Consider the following 16,870-nt stretch of genomic DNA (forward strand, 5'->3'; position numbering starts at 1 on the left):
GAGCCAGCAATTGCACTACTAGGTATTTATCCAAATGATACACAAATACTGATTCAAAGGGGCACATGCACCCCAATGTTTATAGCAGCACAATAGCCAAAGTATGGAAAGAGCCCAGATGTCCAACTGGCTGATGAATGGGTAATATACACACACACATATATATATATATATATATATATATATATATATAGTAGAATATTACTTAGCCATCAAAAAGAATGAAATCTTGCCATTTGCAACAACATGGAAGGAACTAGAGTGTATTATGCTAAGCGAAATAAGTCAGTCAGAGGAAGACAAATATCACATGATTTCACTCATATGTAGAATTTAAGAAACAAAACAGATGAACATAGGGGAAGGGAAGGAAAAATAAGATAAAAACAGAGAGGGAGGCAAACCATAAGAGACTCTTAACTATAGAGAACAAACTGAAGGTTGCTGCAGGGGAGGTGGGTGGCAGGATAGGCTAAAAGGGTGATGGGCTTAAGGAGGGCACTTGTGATAAGCACTGGATGTTATATGTAAGTGATAATCACTAGATTCTACTCTTGAAACTAATACTAACTACATTGCATGTCAACTAATTTGAATTTAAATACAATCCTGAGGAAAAAATAAAATCTTTATCAAAAGCTCTAAAAAAAAAAAAAATCACATTTCCAAGTACTTAGTAGCATAGTAGTTATGTGTGACTGCATGTCTAAGTACTGATCAAGAAGATGTAAACAAAAATGGTGCAAGCAACTTCTCACAAATTCTCAAGGGGTATTTTTTCTCTTCCTTTTGGCTGGGATGTGAGCATAACAGAAACTGGAGTAGCCATTTTGGCTAGATGAAGATGGCACATGATAAGCTTGACAGAACCACAAAAATATAGAAACCTGGGTCACTGACTGTAAAGCCATAAAAGTCCTAGGTTGTCTACACTTAATGTGAATGAGAAATGAACTTCCATCTTGTTTAAACTGGTTATTTGGGTTTCTTAAATCACAAACAGCAAATTCTTAATATCTTAACAAATATATGATGTGGGAGAAAAATATCATATAATAAAGCCTAAGGTTACACTGTGCCTCTGAGAAAGATTAAAATTGGCTAGGAGTGTGTGGGGGGCTGCAGAACAACAGACCAGGAGGGAAATTCTCCTACATAACAAAACCCTTCTTAGTTAGATAACTGGGGAAGACATCAGCTTACCTCTGTTTTTCAGCCCTATAGCCTTAAGGGCACTATGACTACTAAAGGCCTTACCTATTGACTCAGAGACACATTTTTCCCCTTGTTTAGAAAACATACCTGTGCCTATATAACTACAGAAAAAAAAAAAACCACTATGAAACACTCTGAGATGCACTTTTAAAAAAAGACAAATCAAAGGCTTGAAAGAAGACGGACAGTTATGTGATAAAGAAAGTCGAGGAAAATGTTAACAGTATAATCTAGGAGGTGGAGATACCTTTTAACCCTCTGTATACTTGTAAATTTTCATGATAAAATATTGGAAAGAAAAACATTCTAGTTACTGCTAAACTAGTCAACATAACCCATTTTATGAAGACATAAACAGAAAGCCGGGAATCACCAAACCAATAAAATTAAAGGATCATGATAAACAGAATATCCAAACTTAAAGAAAAAAGAGATGGTTCAGGAAACAGAAAATAACTTTCTGATGATATTGCAGAACATAAAATAGCACTCTTCTGTGAAAAATAAGCAATCAGAAAATAAATATTTCTTGAAAATTAAAAATAAAGTATCTGAACCTTCAAAAAAATTCACTGACTAAAAACTGACTTGGTCATCTGGAATTTAAATAACATTGAGTTAAAATTTACTGAGTAGAAGGCACCAGTCTAAGCTCCTCACACATCAGTGCCACCATCATCATTCATTTGGATGAACCCAAGAGCCTCCTAAATTATCTACAGACTTCTACACTGACCCCTTTCAGTCAATTTTTAGAGGTGCCATAGCAATCCTTTTACAATCAGATCATGGCTCTCCTCTATTCAAAGTTCTCCAGGACTCCCCTTTTAATTCAGAGTAAAAAGTCTTTTTTAAAGTGGCCTACAAGATCTGGTCTTCTGCTTTCACCCATCCCTCTTACCTCTTTTCTTGCCTTTCTCCCCTCCAGCCACACTGGCCTCCTTAGAACTTCTTAAATATGCCAGGCACACTCCAACCTTCATGCTTTTGTTCTAGCTTTTGCACCACAGAAAGGTTTCACCTTTTCTAGACCTTCATACAAATGAATTTAGATAGTATATACTTTTTCATGTAAGGCTTCTTTCACTGGGCATGTTTTGAGATTTATTCATATTGTATATATCAGTGACTTGTTCCTTTCTATTGCTGAGTACAGGCATATACCTCAGAGGTACTGCAGGTATGGTTCTAGACCACCACAATAAAGTGAATGTCACAATAAAGTGAGACAAATGAATTTTTTGGTTTCCCAGTACATATTAAAGTTATATTTACACTATCCTGTAGTCTACTAAGTGTACAATATCATTATGTGTAAAAAAATGTACATACCTTAATTAATATATTATTGCTAAAAAATGCTAACCATTATCTGAGCTTTCAGTGAGTCATAATCTCTTTGCTAGGGGAAGGTTCTGCCTCCATGTTGATGGCCGCTGCTTGATCAGGGAGATAACTGCTGAAGGTTGGGGTCTTATTTCTCAAAATAGGACAGTGAAGTGTGCATCATCGGCTCCTCCTTTTACAAACAATTTCTCCTCCTTTTACAAACAATTTACAAACAATTTCTACAATCTCTACACAATGAAGTGTGCATCATTGGCTCCTCCTTTTACAAACAATTTCTACATAGCACATGGTGTTGTTTGATAGCATTATATACACAGAACTTCTTTTAACTGGAGTCAATCCTCTCAAACCCTATTGTTGCTTTATCAACTAAGTTCATATAATAATCTAAATCCTTTGTTGTCATTTCAAAAGTCTTCCTAACATCTTCACCAAGAATATATTCCATCTAAAGAAATTACTTTCTTTGCTCATGCTTAAGAAGCAACTCCTCATCCATTAAAGTGTTATAATGAGGGTGCCTGGGTGGCTCAGTCGTTAAGCATCTGCCTTCAGCTCAGGTCATGATCCCAGGGTCCTGGGATCGAGCCCCGCATCGGGCTCCCTGCTCAGCAGGAAGCCTGCTTCTCCCTCTCCCACTCCTGCTGCTTGTGTTCCTGCTCTCTCTGTCTCTGTCAAATAAATAAATAAAATCTTAAAAAAAAAAAAAAAGTGTTATAATGAGATTGCAACAATTCAGTCATATCTCCAGGCTCCACTTCTAGTTCTCTTGTTATTTCCACTACACCAGCAATTACTTCCTCCACTAAATTTTGAGCTCCTCAAAGTCAACCACGGAATCAACTTCTTCCAAACTCTTGTTCTTGAAGATATTTTTACCTTTTCCCCACAAATCATGATTGTTCTTTATGGCATCCAGAATGTTGAATCCTTTCCAGGTTTTCAAATGACTTTGCCCAGATCCATCAGAGAACTCCTTATCTATGGCACCTATAGCCTTAAGAAATGCAGTTCCCATGTAAACACTTGAAAGTTGAAACTGCTCCTTGATCCATGGGCTAAAGAATGGATGTTGTGTTAGTAGGCTTGAAAACAACATTAATTTTGTTGGACATCTCTGCCAGAATTCTTGGATGACCAGGTGCATTGTCAATGAACAGTAATATTTTGAAATAAGTCTTTTTTTTTTTTTTTCTGAGCAGTGTGAAGAGTGAAGAGACTTAAAATATTCAGTAAACCCTGTAAATAGATGTGCCATCAGCGAGGCTTTGTTGTCCCATTTATAGAACACAGGCAGAATAGATTTAAGGTAACTCCTAAGGGCCCAAGGATTTTCAGAATGGTAAATAAGCATTGACTTCAACTTAAAGTTACCAGCTCATGGCCCCTAATAAGGGAGTCAGCCTGCCTGCCCTTGGAAGCTTTGAAGCCAGGCATTGACTTCTCTCTAGCTATAAAATCCCAGATAGCATCTTCTTCCAATATAAGGTTGTCTACATAGAAAATGTTGTTTAGTGTAAATGCCTCCATGAGTTATTTTAGCTAGATCTTTCAGATAACTTGCTGCTTCATCTTGAACTTTTATGTTATAGAGATGGCTTCTTTCCTTAAACCTCATGAATGAACCTCTACTAGCTTCCAACTTATCTTCTGCTGCTTCCTTACCTCTCCCAACCTTCATAGAATTGAGGACAGTAGAGCTTTGCTCTGGTGTAGGTTTTGGCTTGAGGGAATGTTATGGCTGATGTGATCTTCTATCCAGACCATTAAAATTTCCTCCATATTGGCAAGACGGCAGTTTCACTTTCTTATCATTTGTGTTTTCCCTGGAGTGGGAAGACCTTTTAATTTCCTTTAAGACCTTTTCCTTTGCCTTCACAACTTGTCTAATTGTTTGACCCAAGAGGCCTAGCTTTCAGCCTATCTTGGATTTCAACATGCCTTCTTTACTAAGCTTAAATCATTTCTAGCTTTTGATTTAAAGTGAGAGATGTGCAATTCTTTCTTTACTTGAACACTTAAAGGCCACTATAGGGTTACTAATTAGCTTAATTTCACCATTTTTGTGTCTCAGGGAATACGAAGGTCTGAGGAGAGGGAGAGACGGGAATGGCTGGTTGGTGGAGCAGTCGGGAGACACACAACATTAATCAGTTAAGTTCACCGTCTTATATGGGCATGGTATGTAGCACCCCAAAACAATTACAATAGCAACATCAAAGATCACTGATCACAGATCACCATAACAATATAATGAAAAAGTTTAAAGTAATTGTTAGAATTACCAAAATGTGACAGTTATGAAGGGAGCAAATGCTGTTGGAAAAATGGTGTTAATAGACTTGCTCAATGCAAGGCTGCAACAGACTTTTAATTTGTAAAAAATGCATTATCTTCAAAGCACAATAAAGTGAGGTATACCTGTAGTATTCTATTACAATTTGATGGACACCTGGATTATTTATAGTTTAGGGCTATTATGAATAAAACTTCTATGAACATTCTTACACATCGTAATTATTGGCTTTTTAGCTATACCTCTGCATTTTTTTTTTTTTTTTAGTGGTTCCTCTAAGTATTAAATATATACCCTTAACTTTCTAGAGTGTTTAGGTCCATTTACTTCTTACCTCATCCTGCCCTAGGTAATACAGCTTTCCTATGTATTACATCAACAGATCTAATAAACTTCACCAGATAATGCTAAAATTTTTGTTTTAAAGTTCTATGTATTTTAATGAAATTAAGAGGAAAAATAATATATTTACTGAGGTGTTTTCTATTTCTGATGCTTCTTCTTTCTCAAGATCCTAATCTCCATATGGTTTTATTTCCCCTCCATTAGCATTTCTTGAAGATCTGCTTATGGTACAGTCTGTTATTTTTGTTTCACCTGAAAATGTCTATTTCACCATTCTTGAAGGTATTTCACTAGATAGAGAATTCTGGACTGACTACCTTTTTATTTGAGCACTTGAAAGATGATCCAATCTCTTCTGGCTTCCACTGTTTCTGATGAGAAGACAGTGATCATATAGATCACTGTTCTATATACATATGTCATTTTATTCTGTCTGCTTTCAAAATCTTCTCTGTAATGTTGTTTTTGAGAAATCTGTGTTATGCATAGGTAGGATACAAATGTATTTGTATCTATCTATCTCCAAGTTCATGGACTCTTTCCTCACAATCTCCATTCTGCTGTTAAGCCCAACCAGTGGATTTTTTAAAATTTCATATTATTTTTCCATAACAGAATTTCCATTTGGTTCTTTATTATACTTTTTATGTCTCTCCTGAGATTTCCTGTATTTTCATTCTGTATGAGTATACTTTCCTCTCTGTCATTAAGCATAGTTATAATAGCTTTTTAAAGTCTTGTTTAATGATTCCAATGAGTCATCTTGAGATCAGTTCCATTGTGTCTTTTCTCTTCAGAATGGGTAACTATGTTGGGGGAGTCTTCAGGACCATGCCTACCTTTGGAGATTAACTAGAACTCACAGGACTCATTACATACTTGTACTCATAGCTAAGATTTATTACAGTATGTAGTGTGTGTGTAAGAAAGCTCATTATAAGGATGCGGCAATGTATCTTAAAAGCCTACTGACCACATTTAACATCCAATATATCAAGTTTCATTGAATACTGAGGGAGAATAAGTTTCTGAGGATATTTGGGAATAACCAGGTTGCCCACAATGGCAACATCAGTACATAAGAGGATTAGAATGAAGAAGAGTGAGAGTAAGTTTTGTGCTTATAGAAGTAATCGTAGAAAATCAGAAATAATTTCAGACTAGATATAAGCTGGAAGGGAAAGTTAATAAAAGAGAAAAAGTACCAGGAAGAGACTGAAGAATTACTCAGTAGTAATATCCCAATGAGGAAGTACCATTCCAACCTTGAAAACATGATTTTTATAGATATTACATAAGATTTTAAACTTTATAGTTTCTGTAACATAAATATTTGGATGTAACTGATCTATTGCATGTGCAGCACTTGGGTGATGTGGGGTAACAAGCAGTAAAACCTAGATTTTTTCCTACTACTACAATCCAAACCTGCTTTGTCAGATCTTCTTCCCTATCCCTGGATTTTATGCTAGGCATGCATTATGGCATTTCTGGTCACAGCAGGGTATTTTCAAATGTCTAATTTTTTAAAAAAATTTATTGTTATGTTAATCACCATACATTACATCATTAGTTTTTGATGTAGTGTTCCATGATTCATTGTTTGTGTATAACACCCAGTGCTCCTTTCAGTACGTGCCCTCTTTAATACCCATCACCAGGCTAACCCATCCCCCCACCGCCCTCCCCTCTAGAACCCTCAGTTTGTTTCTCAGAGTCCATCGTCCCTCATGGTTCATCTCCCCCTCCGATTTCCCCCCCTTCATTCTTCATGGAATATGATCTCAAAGTCACTTTAAATGTTTTCTATTCTTTGCCCCTTTGCTTTCGTTCGTTTATTTAATGTTTTGTCTTCCACTCTTTTCTGCCTTCTCTGATTTTAATTGGACATTTTATGTGATTTCAGTTTCTTTCCTCTCCCCCTCTCAGTATATGACTTTTTTTTTTTAACCTTTTAAAGCAGTTGCCCTAGAGTATGCAATATACATTGACAACTTATCTAAGCCCACTTTCAAATAACACTATACACCTTCATGGATAGTGAAAGTGCAGAGTATTTTCAATTCCTCCCTCCCGTCCTTTGTAACAGTGCAGTCATTCATTTCACCTATCCACAAGTGCTAATTATAGAACACAATGTTGACAGTATTATTTTGAACAGTGTTATCTGTCATATTAATTTAGAATACGAAAAACAGATTTGGGCGCCTGGGTGGCTCAGTTGGTTAAGCGACTGCCTTCAGCTCAGGTCATGATCCTGGAGTCCCAGGATCGAGTCCCGCATCGGGCTCCCTGCTCAGCAGGGAGTCTGCTTCTCCCTCTGACCCTCCCCCCTCTCGTGCTCTCTCTCCCATTCTCTCTCTCAAATAAATAAATAAAATCTTTAAAAAAAAAAAAATTTAGAAAAACAGATTTAATTTTACCTTTATCTATTCCTTAATTTTTTTTTTTTTTTAAATGTAGAACCAAGTTTCCAACCTGTAACATTTCTATCTCTTTGAAGAACTTCTTTTAACATTTCTTGCAGTTCAGGTCCACTGGTGATAGTTTCCCTCCATTTTTGTTTGTCTAAAACTGTCTTTATTTTTCTTCTACTTTTTTAAGAATAATTTCACTGGATATCAAAATCTATGGTTTTTTTTTTCTTTCAACACTTTAAATATTTCACTCTACTCTCTTCTTGCATAGTTTCTGAAGATAAGTCCAATGTAATTCTTATCCCCTTTTCTCTGTAGGCAAGGTTGTTTTTCCCCTGTCTGGCTTCAAGATTTTCTTGTTCTTGATTTTTTGCTGTTTAGAATATATATGTCCAGGTATAGATTTTTTCTTATTTATCCAGTTTGCAGTTCTCTATGCTTCCTGGATCTGTGGGTTTTGTGTCTGCATTAATTTTAGAAAATTCTCAGTCATTATTTCTTCAAATAGTTCTTTTCTTCCTTTCTTTCTTACTTCTCCTTCTAGGTTTCCTATTATGCCTATGTTACACGTTTGGTCATTTCCCTGGAGTACTTGGATATTCTCTTATTTTTTTTCATTTTTTTTCTCTTTGCATTTCAGTTTTATAACTTTTTTTTTTTTTAAGATTTTATTTATTTGTTTGACAGAGAGAGATAGTGAGAGCAGGAACACAAGCAGGGGGAGTGGGAGAGGGAGAAGCAGGCCTCCTGCCGAGTAGGGAGCCTGATGCGGGGCTCGATCCCAGGACCCTGGGATCATGACCTGAGCCGAAGGCAGATGCTTAATGACTGAGCCACCCAGGCGCACCAGTTTTATAACTTTATACTGACATATTTCAACCTACATTTTCTACTTGGCTGTGTCCAGTATACTTATGAGCCAATCAAAGATATTTTTCATTTCCGTTCATGTGTTTGTTTTCTAGCATTTCCTCTTGATTCTTCCTTAGTGTTTTCATTTCTCTGTTTATAGTCCCCTTCTGTTCCTACATGTTGTACACTTTCCCCCCTCAACTTCAAAGACTAGAGTGGGATGGGGTTGAGTATTTTCATTCCTCTAGATTGATAAACCTCCAGTTGGTTAGGTAAAATAGTTTCCCTTAATGGCAGGGTTGATAAAGAAAACAGATAGCTCTAGGCATATTTCAAAATGGCCACTTTTCTCATCCCCTGACAGAAAAGGATTTTTCTCCTATTTTCACAGTAAAAACCTGGCAGAGCTTCTAAAGGTAAAATTCAGGAAAATGTGGGTGGTCTCCCTATCCCCACAAGTGGAACCACTTGAGGTTTTTAACTCTCAAGCTAGTCCATGAGTTTAAATTCTCATGGTAGTCCACAGTGAGCCTTCAGCAATTTATCAATTGCAGTTTAGGGTGTTCCTACCCATACTGACTCCTGCTGCCAACTTCTGCTCCCTCTAAGCTGTTCTCTTTAATTGCCTGTCTCTCCAATTTGGGAGTCAGTAATTTTCCTGCTGACCTCAATCTTTCATGGATCTAGAAAGAGTTGTTGATTTTTAGTTCAGCTTTTTTCTTATTGTGAGGATGGAAGTGACTGACCAAGCTCCAAACTCTTTACATATTGGACTGGAAGCCTCTAACTTACTTTAAAGTGTCCTCTTTCCTAGCATAGGCCTGACCCACAAATATGACTGGAAGGAAGAGGGTAAATCTGTTTTGTCTTGGTTCCACCACATTTTACTTCTCTGTGTCCCACACTCAACTCTGTTACCTTGAAGTCCATTAGCATCAGCTTAGGGGTGGGAGAAGAAAAGGCTAAAGGAAAACCATGGTGCCCTCTGTAACAATTGCCTAAGAGCTGATGCTTTTTTTTTTTTTTTTTTTAAAGATTTTATTTATTTGAGAGAGAGAGAACGAGAGAGAGCACATGAGAGGGGGGAGGGTCAGAGGGAGAAGCAGACTCCCTGCCAAGCAGGGAGCCCGATGAGGACTCGATCCTGGGACTCCAGGATCATGACCTGAGCCGAAGGCAGTCGCTTAACCAACTGAGCCACCCAGGCGCCCAGAGCTGATGCTTTTGAACATTTTGGAGATTCACCCAAATTCTGGAACTCCAACACTGCCATTGCCAGATACACAGAATGAATGCTCCAGCCAGCATGTCAAAATTTCCATGCAGATCCTCTCCTGGTGGCTTCGCACAACTTCATTCTGCTCCCTGGTTGCTTTTCCTTTCTTTCATTCTACTAGAAACACTTCACTTCTTTTTCAAAACAATTCTAGTAGTGCTACGAGTTGAAATGTGTCCCCTTGAAAAGATACAATAAAGTGCTAAGCCCAGTACCTCACAAGTGACATTATTTGGCAATAAGGCCACTAGATAATCAAGTTAAAATGAGGTCACTGGGGTGTACCCTAATGCAATATGACTGAGTCCCTACACAATGGCAAAAATTTGGATGCAGAGGCAATACACAGGGAGAATGCCATGAGAAGATACAGGTAGAGACTGGGATAATGCATCTACAAGCCAAGGGACATCAAAGATTCTGGCAAACCACCAGATCCTAGAAGAGGGGCATGGAAGAAAATTTCCCTCCAGTGCTCAGAAAGAACCAACATTGCCTACACTTTCATCTTGAACTTCTAACTTCCAGAAATGTGAGGCAGTAATTTTTTGTTGTGAAGTCACCTAGTTTAAGGTACTTTGTTATTGGTAGTCCTTGAAAATGAATACAGCAGCCATGTACCAACATGTCTACTAGCTGTTGGGAAAACTCGACAGTTTTTATCTCTTTGTCATCACAGGCACCCTCAGTCGGTCTCTTCCCTTTAAATATTTCCAGGCAAGAGAGCTGGGTAATCACCTCTGGGACTGCCATTTCCCAAACTCCAACGTTACTGGCCAAGCCTCACCCCACCACATCTCCAAATCTCTTACATCCCTCTTCCTCAGGGGCAGCAAGGAGTGGCCAGGGGCCAGATAATGTAGGATCTTAGAGTTTTATGAAAACAATTTTGGATTTTCTTCTACTTGAGTAGAGAAGCTCTTAAGAGTTTTGACCGGGAAAGTAACACATTCTGACATGTATTTTAGAAGCATTTCTACAGCTGCCAAATGGAGGCTAGACTGTAGGAAGGCAAAAACAGAAGCGTGTAGAACAATTAAGAGGCAATTACAGCATCCATTGAGGAGTAGAATAACGCTGTATAGGTGTTGAGAACTGATTAGGTTTAGGATACCCTTCGAAAAAAGAGCCAACAGATTTTGCTGAGGGACTGGACATGGAATTTTAGAGAAAGAGGAATCAGGATAATCTGAAGAATTTTAAGAATCTAATGCCATTTACTGAAATGGAGAGATATGCAATAGGAAACAGGTTTTGGAGGTAGAAAATATAGAGTTTGACATGCATATTAAATATCCTAGTAATATGTTGAATAAGAAGTTGGATATGTGAGTATAGTAATCAGAGAAGTCAGGGCTGGATATGGATATTTGGAAGCCATCAGCATAGTGAAGTTATGTATAAGACAATGAAGGAAATGGATGAGATCACCTGCGGAATGAGGACAGATAAAGAAGGGAACAGGTCTAGAGCATAATAACATTTAGAAATCAGGAAGAGGGGCGCCTGGGTGGCTCAGCCGGTTAAGCCTCTGCCTTCAGCTCAGGTTATGATCCCAGGGTCCTGGGATCCACCCGCCCACCCCCAGTCAGGCTCCCTGCTCAGCGGGGAGCCTACTTCTCCCTTTCCCTCTGCCTGCTGCTCCCCCTGCTTCTGCGCTGTCAAATAAATAAATAAAATCTTAAAAAAAAGAAAAAAAAAACAGGAGGAATCAAGCAAAGGAGAATCAAAAGAGCACCATGATTTCACAAAAGTCAAATGAAAAATGTGTATCAAGCTTCAAGTAAAAGATGTAATTAACTGTGTCAAATGCTGCTGAATGGTTAAGATGAAGATTAAGAGTTGCCCCTTGGATTTCTGATTGTTTAAATGCCCGGATATTGACACACAAACTCTCCTTTTATTCTAACATTTCAACTACCTAAGAGGTCTCACATTCAAGTGTGTATAAGAATTAAAGATCTCGACTTTATTTTTATCATTATGTATTCTGTACTTTGTAGGCCATTTAAAGGATTTTCCTGAGAAATTTTTACTACCAGGAATTTTCCCATAAAGGCTGCGTTTCCAAAACTGTTTCTCATTCATCCCACTAGTACTCAGGAAATAGGAAAAGAGCAGGGTCAGGGAGCCAAACCTTAATTTCTTACTTTATAAGTCATAATTTTGAAGTAAATTTAATCTTCCAAATCTAGAAGTTTCGACCTTCTGTCTTTTCTGGAGCGGAATGGAGTGGGTAAAGATGAATAAAACATGAGTGGGAGAGTGGGCAATTGGCTGCATGGACAGTCTCACAACTACTTTTTAATTTTCTCTTGGAGAACGAGGCTGCAAGGTGGCCCCGTCCTCAAGGCTACTCAGGAAGCGGGGTCTCCCGCTTTAGAAAAAAAGCGTGAAGGAAAAGGCGAGCAAGGCCAGGGGGAAATAACAGGACAACTCTTACCTCCCACAAGCCTCTCCCAGCCCACTTAGCTCCACAGGAACCAACCTAGCGACCACGCTCCGCCCATTTCCGGATTGTCGCAGCCGCCGTCGCATGCGCAATGACGTCTCAGTCGCCTGCGGACCCCGGAAGTGCAGCTCGAACTTGGCCGGGGCGCGGATCCCGAGAGGGAAAGTCATAACAACCGCACGAGGGAGTTCGTCTGGCGAGCTGGAAGGCCACGCCTCCTCCCGCCTCCCCCCGCAGCCCTGTAGCTGGGGGCAGAGCTCAGGTAGGACCTGGCGTTTGCGGGGATATGAGCTCCGGGGACAGGCCCGGGCGGAAATCAGAGGAAGGGGCTGGCCTGGTCGGTCTCGGGCGGGGATTGTTGGCCCCGGGGCCGCAGGCTTCCCACACATCACGCTGCGTGCCTTGCGCACAGGTGTACCCAATTTAGGGACCCCGCCGAAGGGCAGGTTCCACCTGCCATTTTCACTTATGAGGCGGGGCAGAACACGTGCGTTCCCTGGTTGACTGTCCTTACAAGTGAACATGTGGGGTTCGGTGAACCCTAGAGACCATAGAGTAATGGGCCCTCGTATGCTTTCTCAGGAGGGACGGTATTTATTGTTTGATTAAACACTTTTTCTACAAAAATTATAATCAATGGCTGAAGCTTTACCAGATGTCATTCACTGCAGACAGAAAATTAAAGTGCAGTTATAAAATTCTCTCAAAACTTGTAACATGTATGTATGGGCGCTGGTGGGACATTTGACTGGAATGGATTTTTAAACTTTTGACTTTGAAATAAAGTTAGGTATATATTGGAAACACTCTTTTCTCTCCCTCATCCAGAGATTTAACATATTCTTCTCATGCTCCAGAGCATTTCTTGGGCCAAGAAATTGGTTATTTAATTTTTGTCTGTATTTATTAACAACTAGTGTTCTTGCATTTGTGTATTTCCCTACCTCTGAGAAGTTGTAGAGGGAAAATCCTGTGGTTTTTAGACTAGCAAGTGCCTTGTAATGTTCATCAAAACAGATGCACTGTGATGTTTATTATGCAATACATGGTATCTTTTTGTTTTAAAGCAGTGTTAGAGGTAAATTCTTTACACTTATACTTTATACTTATACTTTATTCCATATTGTCAGAGGCGGATATGCTGTATTCATTTAGGGTATTTAGAAACAGAGAGCAAGCACTGTTTGAAGTGCCTAATTAAGGTATTATTGTCAGTGCTGGTACCAGGTTTCTATCTGACTTCTTAAACTAGGTGCTCCTCCCACTTTAATCATTCCCATTCTGGATGGCTTTGAGGCAGTGGCTGGTGGCTGTTCCAAGGCTTGTAGATGGTAGAATAGTACCAAGACCAAAAGGAAAATATGATTTTATGCTGTGAGCATCACATCTATTTATTCATTTAACAAATATTTATTGGCCACCCTCGATGTGCCAGGTGGAGTTCTAGGTGATGGGGGTACATAGTGAACAAAATAGACAAAGTCCTTTGGTGCGAGCCAAGCTACTCATGCTGTTTGACAAAGTCCAAGTATGGGGGACGATCCTGAAAACAGGAGACTCCACAGCTGGCTCCTGCTATTCTCTTTCATTTGTTTATGGCAATCTTTATAATTGTGGGAATATTTCTGGGCTGGCTCCTGCTATTCTTTTTCATTTTATTTATGGCAATCTTTATAATTGTGGGAATATTTCTGGGGTTTCATGATAAAGTGACTACTCACCTTAGTTACGCCTATCTAAGCAATCATAATGAAACTAATTCCATGAAGAATTAGTTTCTATAGAACAAAATAACAAAACGGTCACGCTCTGCCTAGCACCTTTCTCTTTGCGTATTGTTTTTTAGTTTTAGCGAAAGCCAATAAGCAGAAATCAATAAAGGTCATGTTAATCATTACAAAGGAAAAATGAAAGAAGGCTATGGCCTGTAATCCAGAAAATGATCTAAGATTTGGAAAAACAAAAATATCCTAACATATAAATAAAGTTCCTCCGAGACTGTCAGGAAGAGATGCTTGCAACCTGACCCTGTGTCTGTGTCTCCTCATTCACCGACGCCGTCCTTTCCTACGAGAGACCCACCCCGGCTGGAGCTGGACTCCGGCAGTCCTTGTGCTCCTGGAATTTACATTGTAGTGGATGGAGAAAAGAATTAACAAGTAAACGTGTATACCAGGTAGTGATAAAATCTATGAAGAAAAATAAAGCTCTTTATGTGGAGAGAGAATTACAGAGGATACTATTTTATATAGGATTGTCAAGCTTAGCCTCTCTGATAAGGGAACATATGAGTAGACATCTGAATAAAATGAGAGAGTGAACTCTGCAGGTATGAGGGAGATGGGTGTATTAGGATAGCAAAACGTGGTGAGGCAAGAGTATGTTTGGTATATCCGAGAATAGCAATGATGTAGGCATGGAGGCATTAGGGTTTAAAAATCTCGAAAATGAGTATTTATTCAGTGGTTTGGTGTGTTCATGAGAGATCTTACTTATTGACAGACTATTTTTTTCAACTTTCCCAGACAGCTCTATGAGGAGAATCTGAAGTCCTTAGATATTTAGAGATGTTTCCATGCTCTTTATTGGCACTAATGAAGTTAAGCACCATTTACTCCGTTGATACTTGTGCTGTCTTAGGTAAGGTTTGCACAGTAGCCATGGATAAGATAACTAAATAGCAAGTACTTTTCTACCCTATTGTAAACTTTACTTTTCATTCATCTTTTTTACTGTGGTAAAATATACATAACATAAAATTTACCATTTTAAACATTTTTAACTGTGTATATGAGTGGTACTAAGTACACTCACCCTGTTATGCAATCATCACTGTCATCCATCTCCAGAACTTTTCATCTTCCTCAACTGAAAATCCATACCCTTTAAACATTAACTCTCTGTTCCCCCCTCCCTTTAGCCTCTCACAACCTTTTACTTTCTGTCTCTGAATTTCCTGACTCTACTCAAGGTAACTCATATGAATGGAATCGTATAATATTTATCCTTTTGTGACTGGCTTATTTCACTTAACATTATATTTTCGAGGTTCATCCATGTTGTATCGTGTTTTCTTTATAAGGTTGATATTCCATTTTATGTGTATACCACATTGTTTTTTAAATCATTTTGACCATAGATGCTTCTGTTGCTTTCATCTTTTGTCTATTGTGAATAAGGGTTGCTCTGAACAGGAGTGTGCAAATATCTGTTTGAGTTTCTGCTTTCATGTCTTTTGGCTATATACCCAGAATTGGATCAAATGTCAATTCTGTATTTAATTTTTTAGGAATCACCTTACTATTATCCACAGTGGTTGTACTGTTTTACGTTTGTACCAGCAATGAGCAGAGGTTGCAATTTCTCTACGTCTTCAACAATACTTTTTCACATCTTTGCCAAACACATTCTCTCTCTCTCTCTCTTTTTTTTTTTTTTTAAAGATTTTATTTATTTATTTGAGAGAGAAAGAATGAGAGACAGAGAGCATGAGAGGGAGGAGGGTCAGAGGGAGAAGCAGACTCCCTGCCGAGCAGGGAGCCCGATGCGGGACTCGATCCTGGGACTCCAGGATCATGACCTGAGCTGAAGGCAGTCGCTTAACCAACTGAGCCACCCAGGCGCCCTCTCTCTTTTTTTTTTTGATAATAGTTATCCTAATGGGTGTGAAGTAGTATCTCCTATGGTTTTGATTTTCCTAACGATTGGAGGTGTTAAACATCTTTTCATATGCTTTGGGGCCATATGTTTATCTTCTTTGGAGTGCTATTCATTTATTTTAAGATTGATTTTAATAGAAATTTTTGGATTTTTTTTTTTTTTGGTGAATCATCTAAGGGTTAAGAAGGCAGCCCCACTATGTTTCCTTTGGAATTTTTAACCCTAAAATACTATAATTGTAAAAATTTCAATTATCTATAGACAAGTGTCTATAGTAACTCCAAACTTAGAAATAAAAAAGACCATAAAGCATCTTTAATAACAATGAATGAACCTTTGAGTATCAGATTGTGATAAAAACAGTTCAGAAAAGCCAAGGATCATTCTGACCTGCTTTGATTTTTTTTTTCTTTTAATTAGAAGGAAAGGAGTATATTGATTGGCTGACTGTGTCTATGAAGTCGATCTCTTTTTTCTGGGACTTGGAAGCCTGGAAACAAACAGAAAAGACAAAAATGGTGAAACAGGGTCACCTGGGTGGCTCAGTCAGTTAAGCGTCTGACTCTTGATTTTGGCTCAGGTCATGATCTCAGGGTTGTGAGATCGAGTTCCGCATCCAGCTGTGTGCTGGGCATGCAGCCCACTTAAGATTCTCTTTCTCCCTCTGTTCTTCCCCCTCCCTTAAAAAATGGTGAAACAGAAAAAAGAAGTATTGGATAGCAGTATAGCAATGGGATGTGGGTAGGTGGAGAGTGGCAAAGGACATCAGTAACAGTGATGGACAATAAGCAGCAGAACTGGCAGCAGAGGAGATAAGTTTCAGCAACCAAGGTGACAAACTAATATAGCTCCACAGATTGGAATGGGATGGGGGATGAGGTGAGAGAGAGCAAATCACCAGCTACATCTCAACATATGGTTCTGAAGTCAGCCATTTGGCCTTGAGTAGTTCAGTAAGACCTATTGTGTATCAGTGCAATGTGTCTGTCAGTTCATCTGGCTCAGTA

General features: G+C 38.8%; 1 protein-coding gene and 1 long non-coding RNA gene across 9 annotated transcripts in view; one reads left to right on the top strand and one right to left on the bottom strand.

The window, feature by feature from the left end:
- LOC118536856 (uncharacterized) overlaps positions 1 to 12,279 on the bottom strand; it is a 95,776-nt gene extending 83,497 nt beyond the window's left edge. Inside the window, exon 1 of the long non-coding RNA XR_004917853.2 lies at positions 12,195 to 12,279. This is a non-coding gene — a long non-coding RNA (uncharacterized LOC118536856). The remainder of the gene's footprint in view (positions 1 to 12,194) is intronic.
- A 1-nt stretch (position 12,280) lies between these two features.
- The window catches only part of ARB2A (ARB2 cotranscriptional regulator A), a 405,509-nt gene continuing 400,919 nt past the window's right edge, over positions 12,281 to 16,870 (top strand). For 2 of the 8 annotated variants that reach the window (XM_036094062.2, XM_036094059.2), the window contains exon 1: positions 12,328 to 12,465. Coding sequence is in view for 4 of the 8 variants with exons in the window: in XM_036094063.2 (XP_035949956.1) it covers positions 12,288 to 12,465 (178 nt within the window). In the remaining 4 variants the exon portion in view is untranslated. Of the gene's footprint in view, positions 12,466 to 16,870 lie in introns of all 8 variants that reach the window. The other 6 variants (XM_036094063.2, XM_036094058.2, XM_078067067.1 and 3 more) reach the window with 6 other exon arrangements.

This window comes from Halichoerus grypus, chromosome 2 (genome assembly GCF_964656455.1).
Source record: "Halichoerus grypus chromosome 2, mHalGry1.hap1.1, whole genome shotgun sequence".
NCBI lineage: Eukaryota > Metazoa > Chordata > Mammalia > Carnivora > Phocidae > Halichoerus > Halichoerus grypus.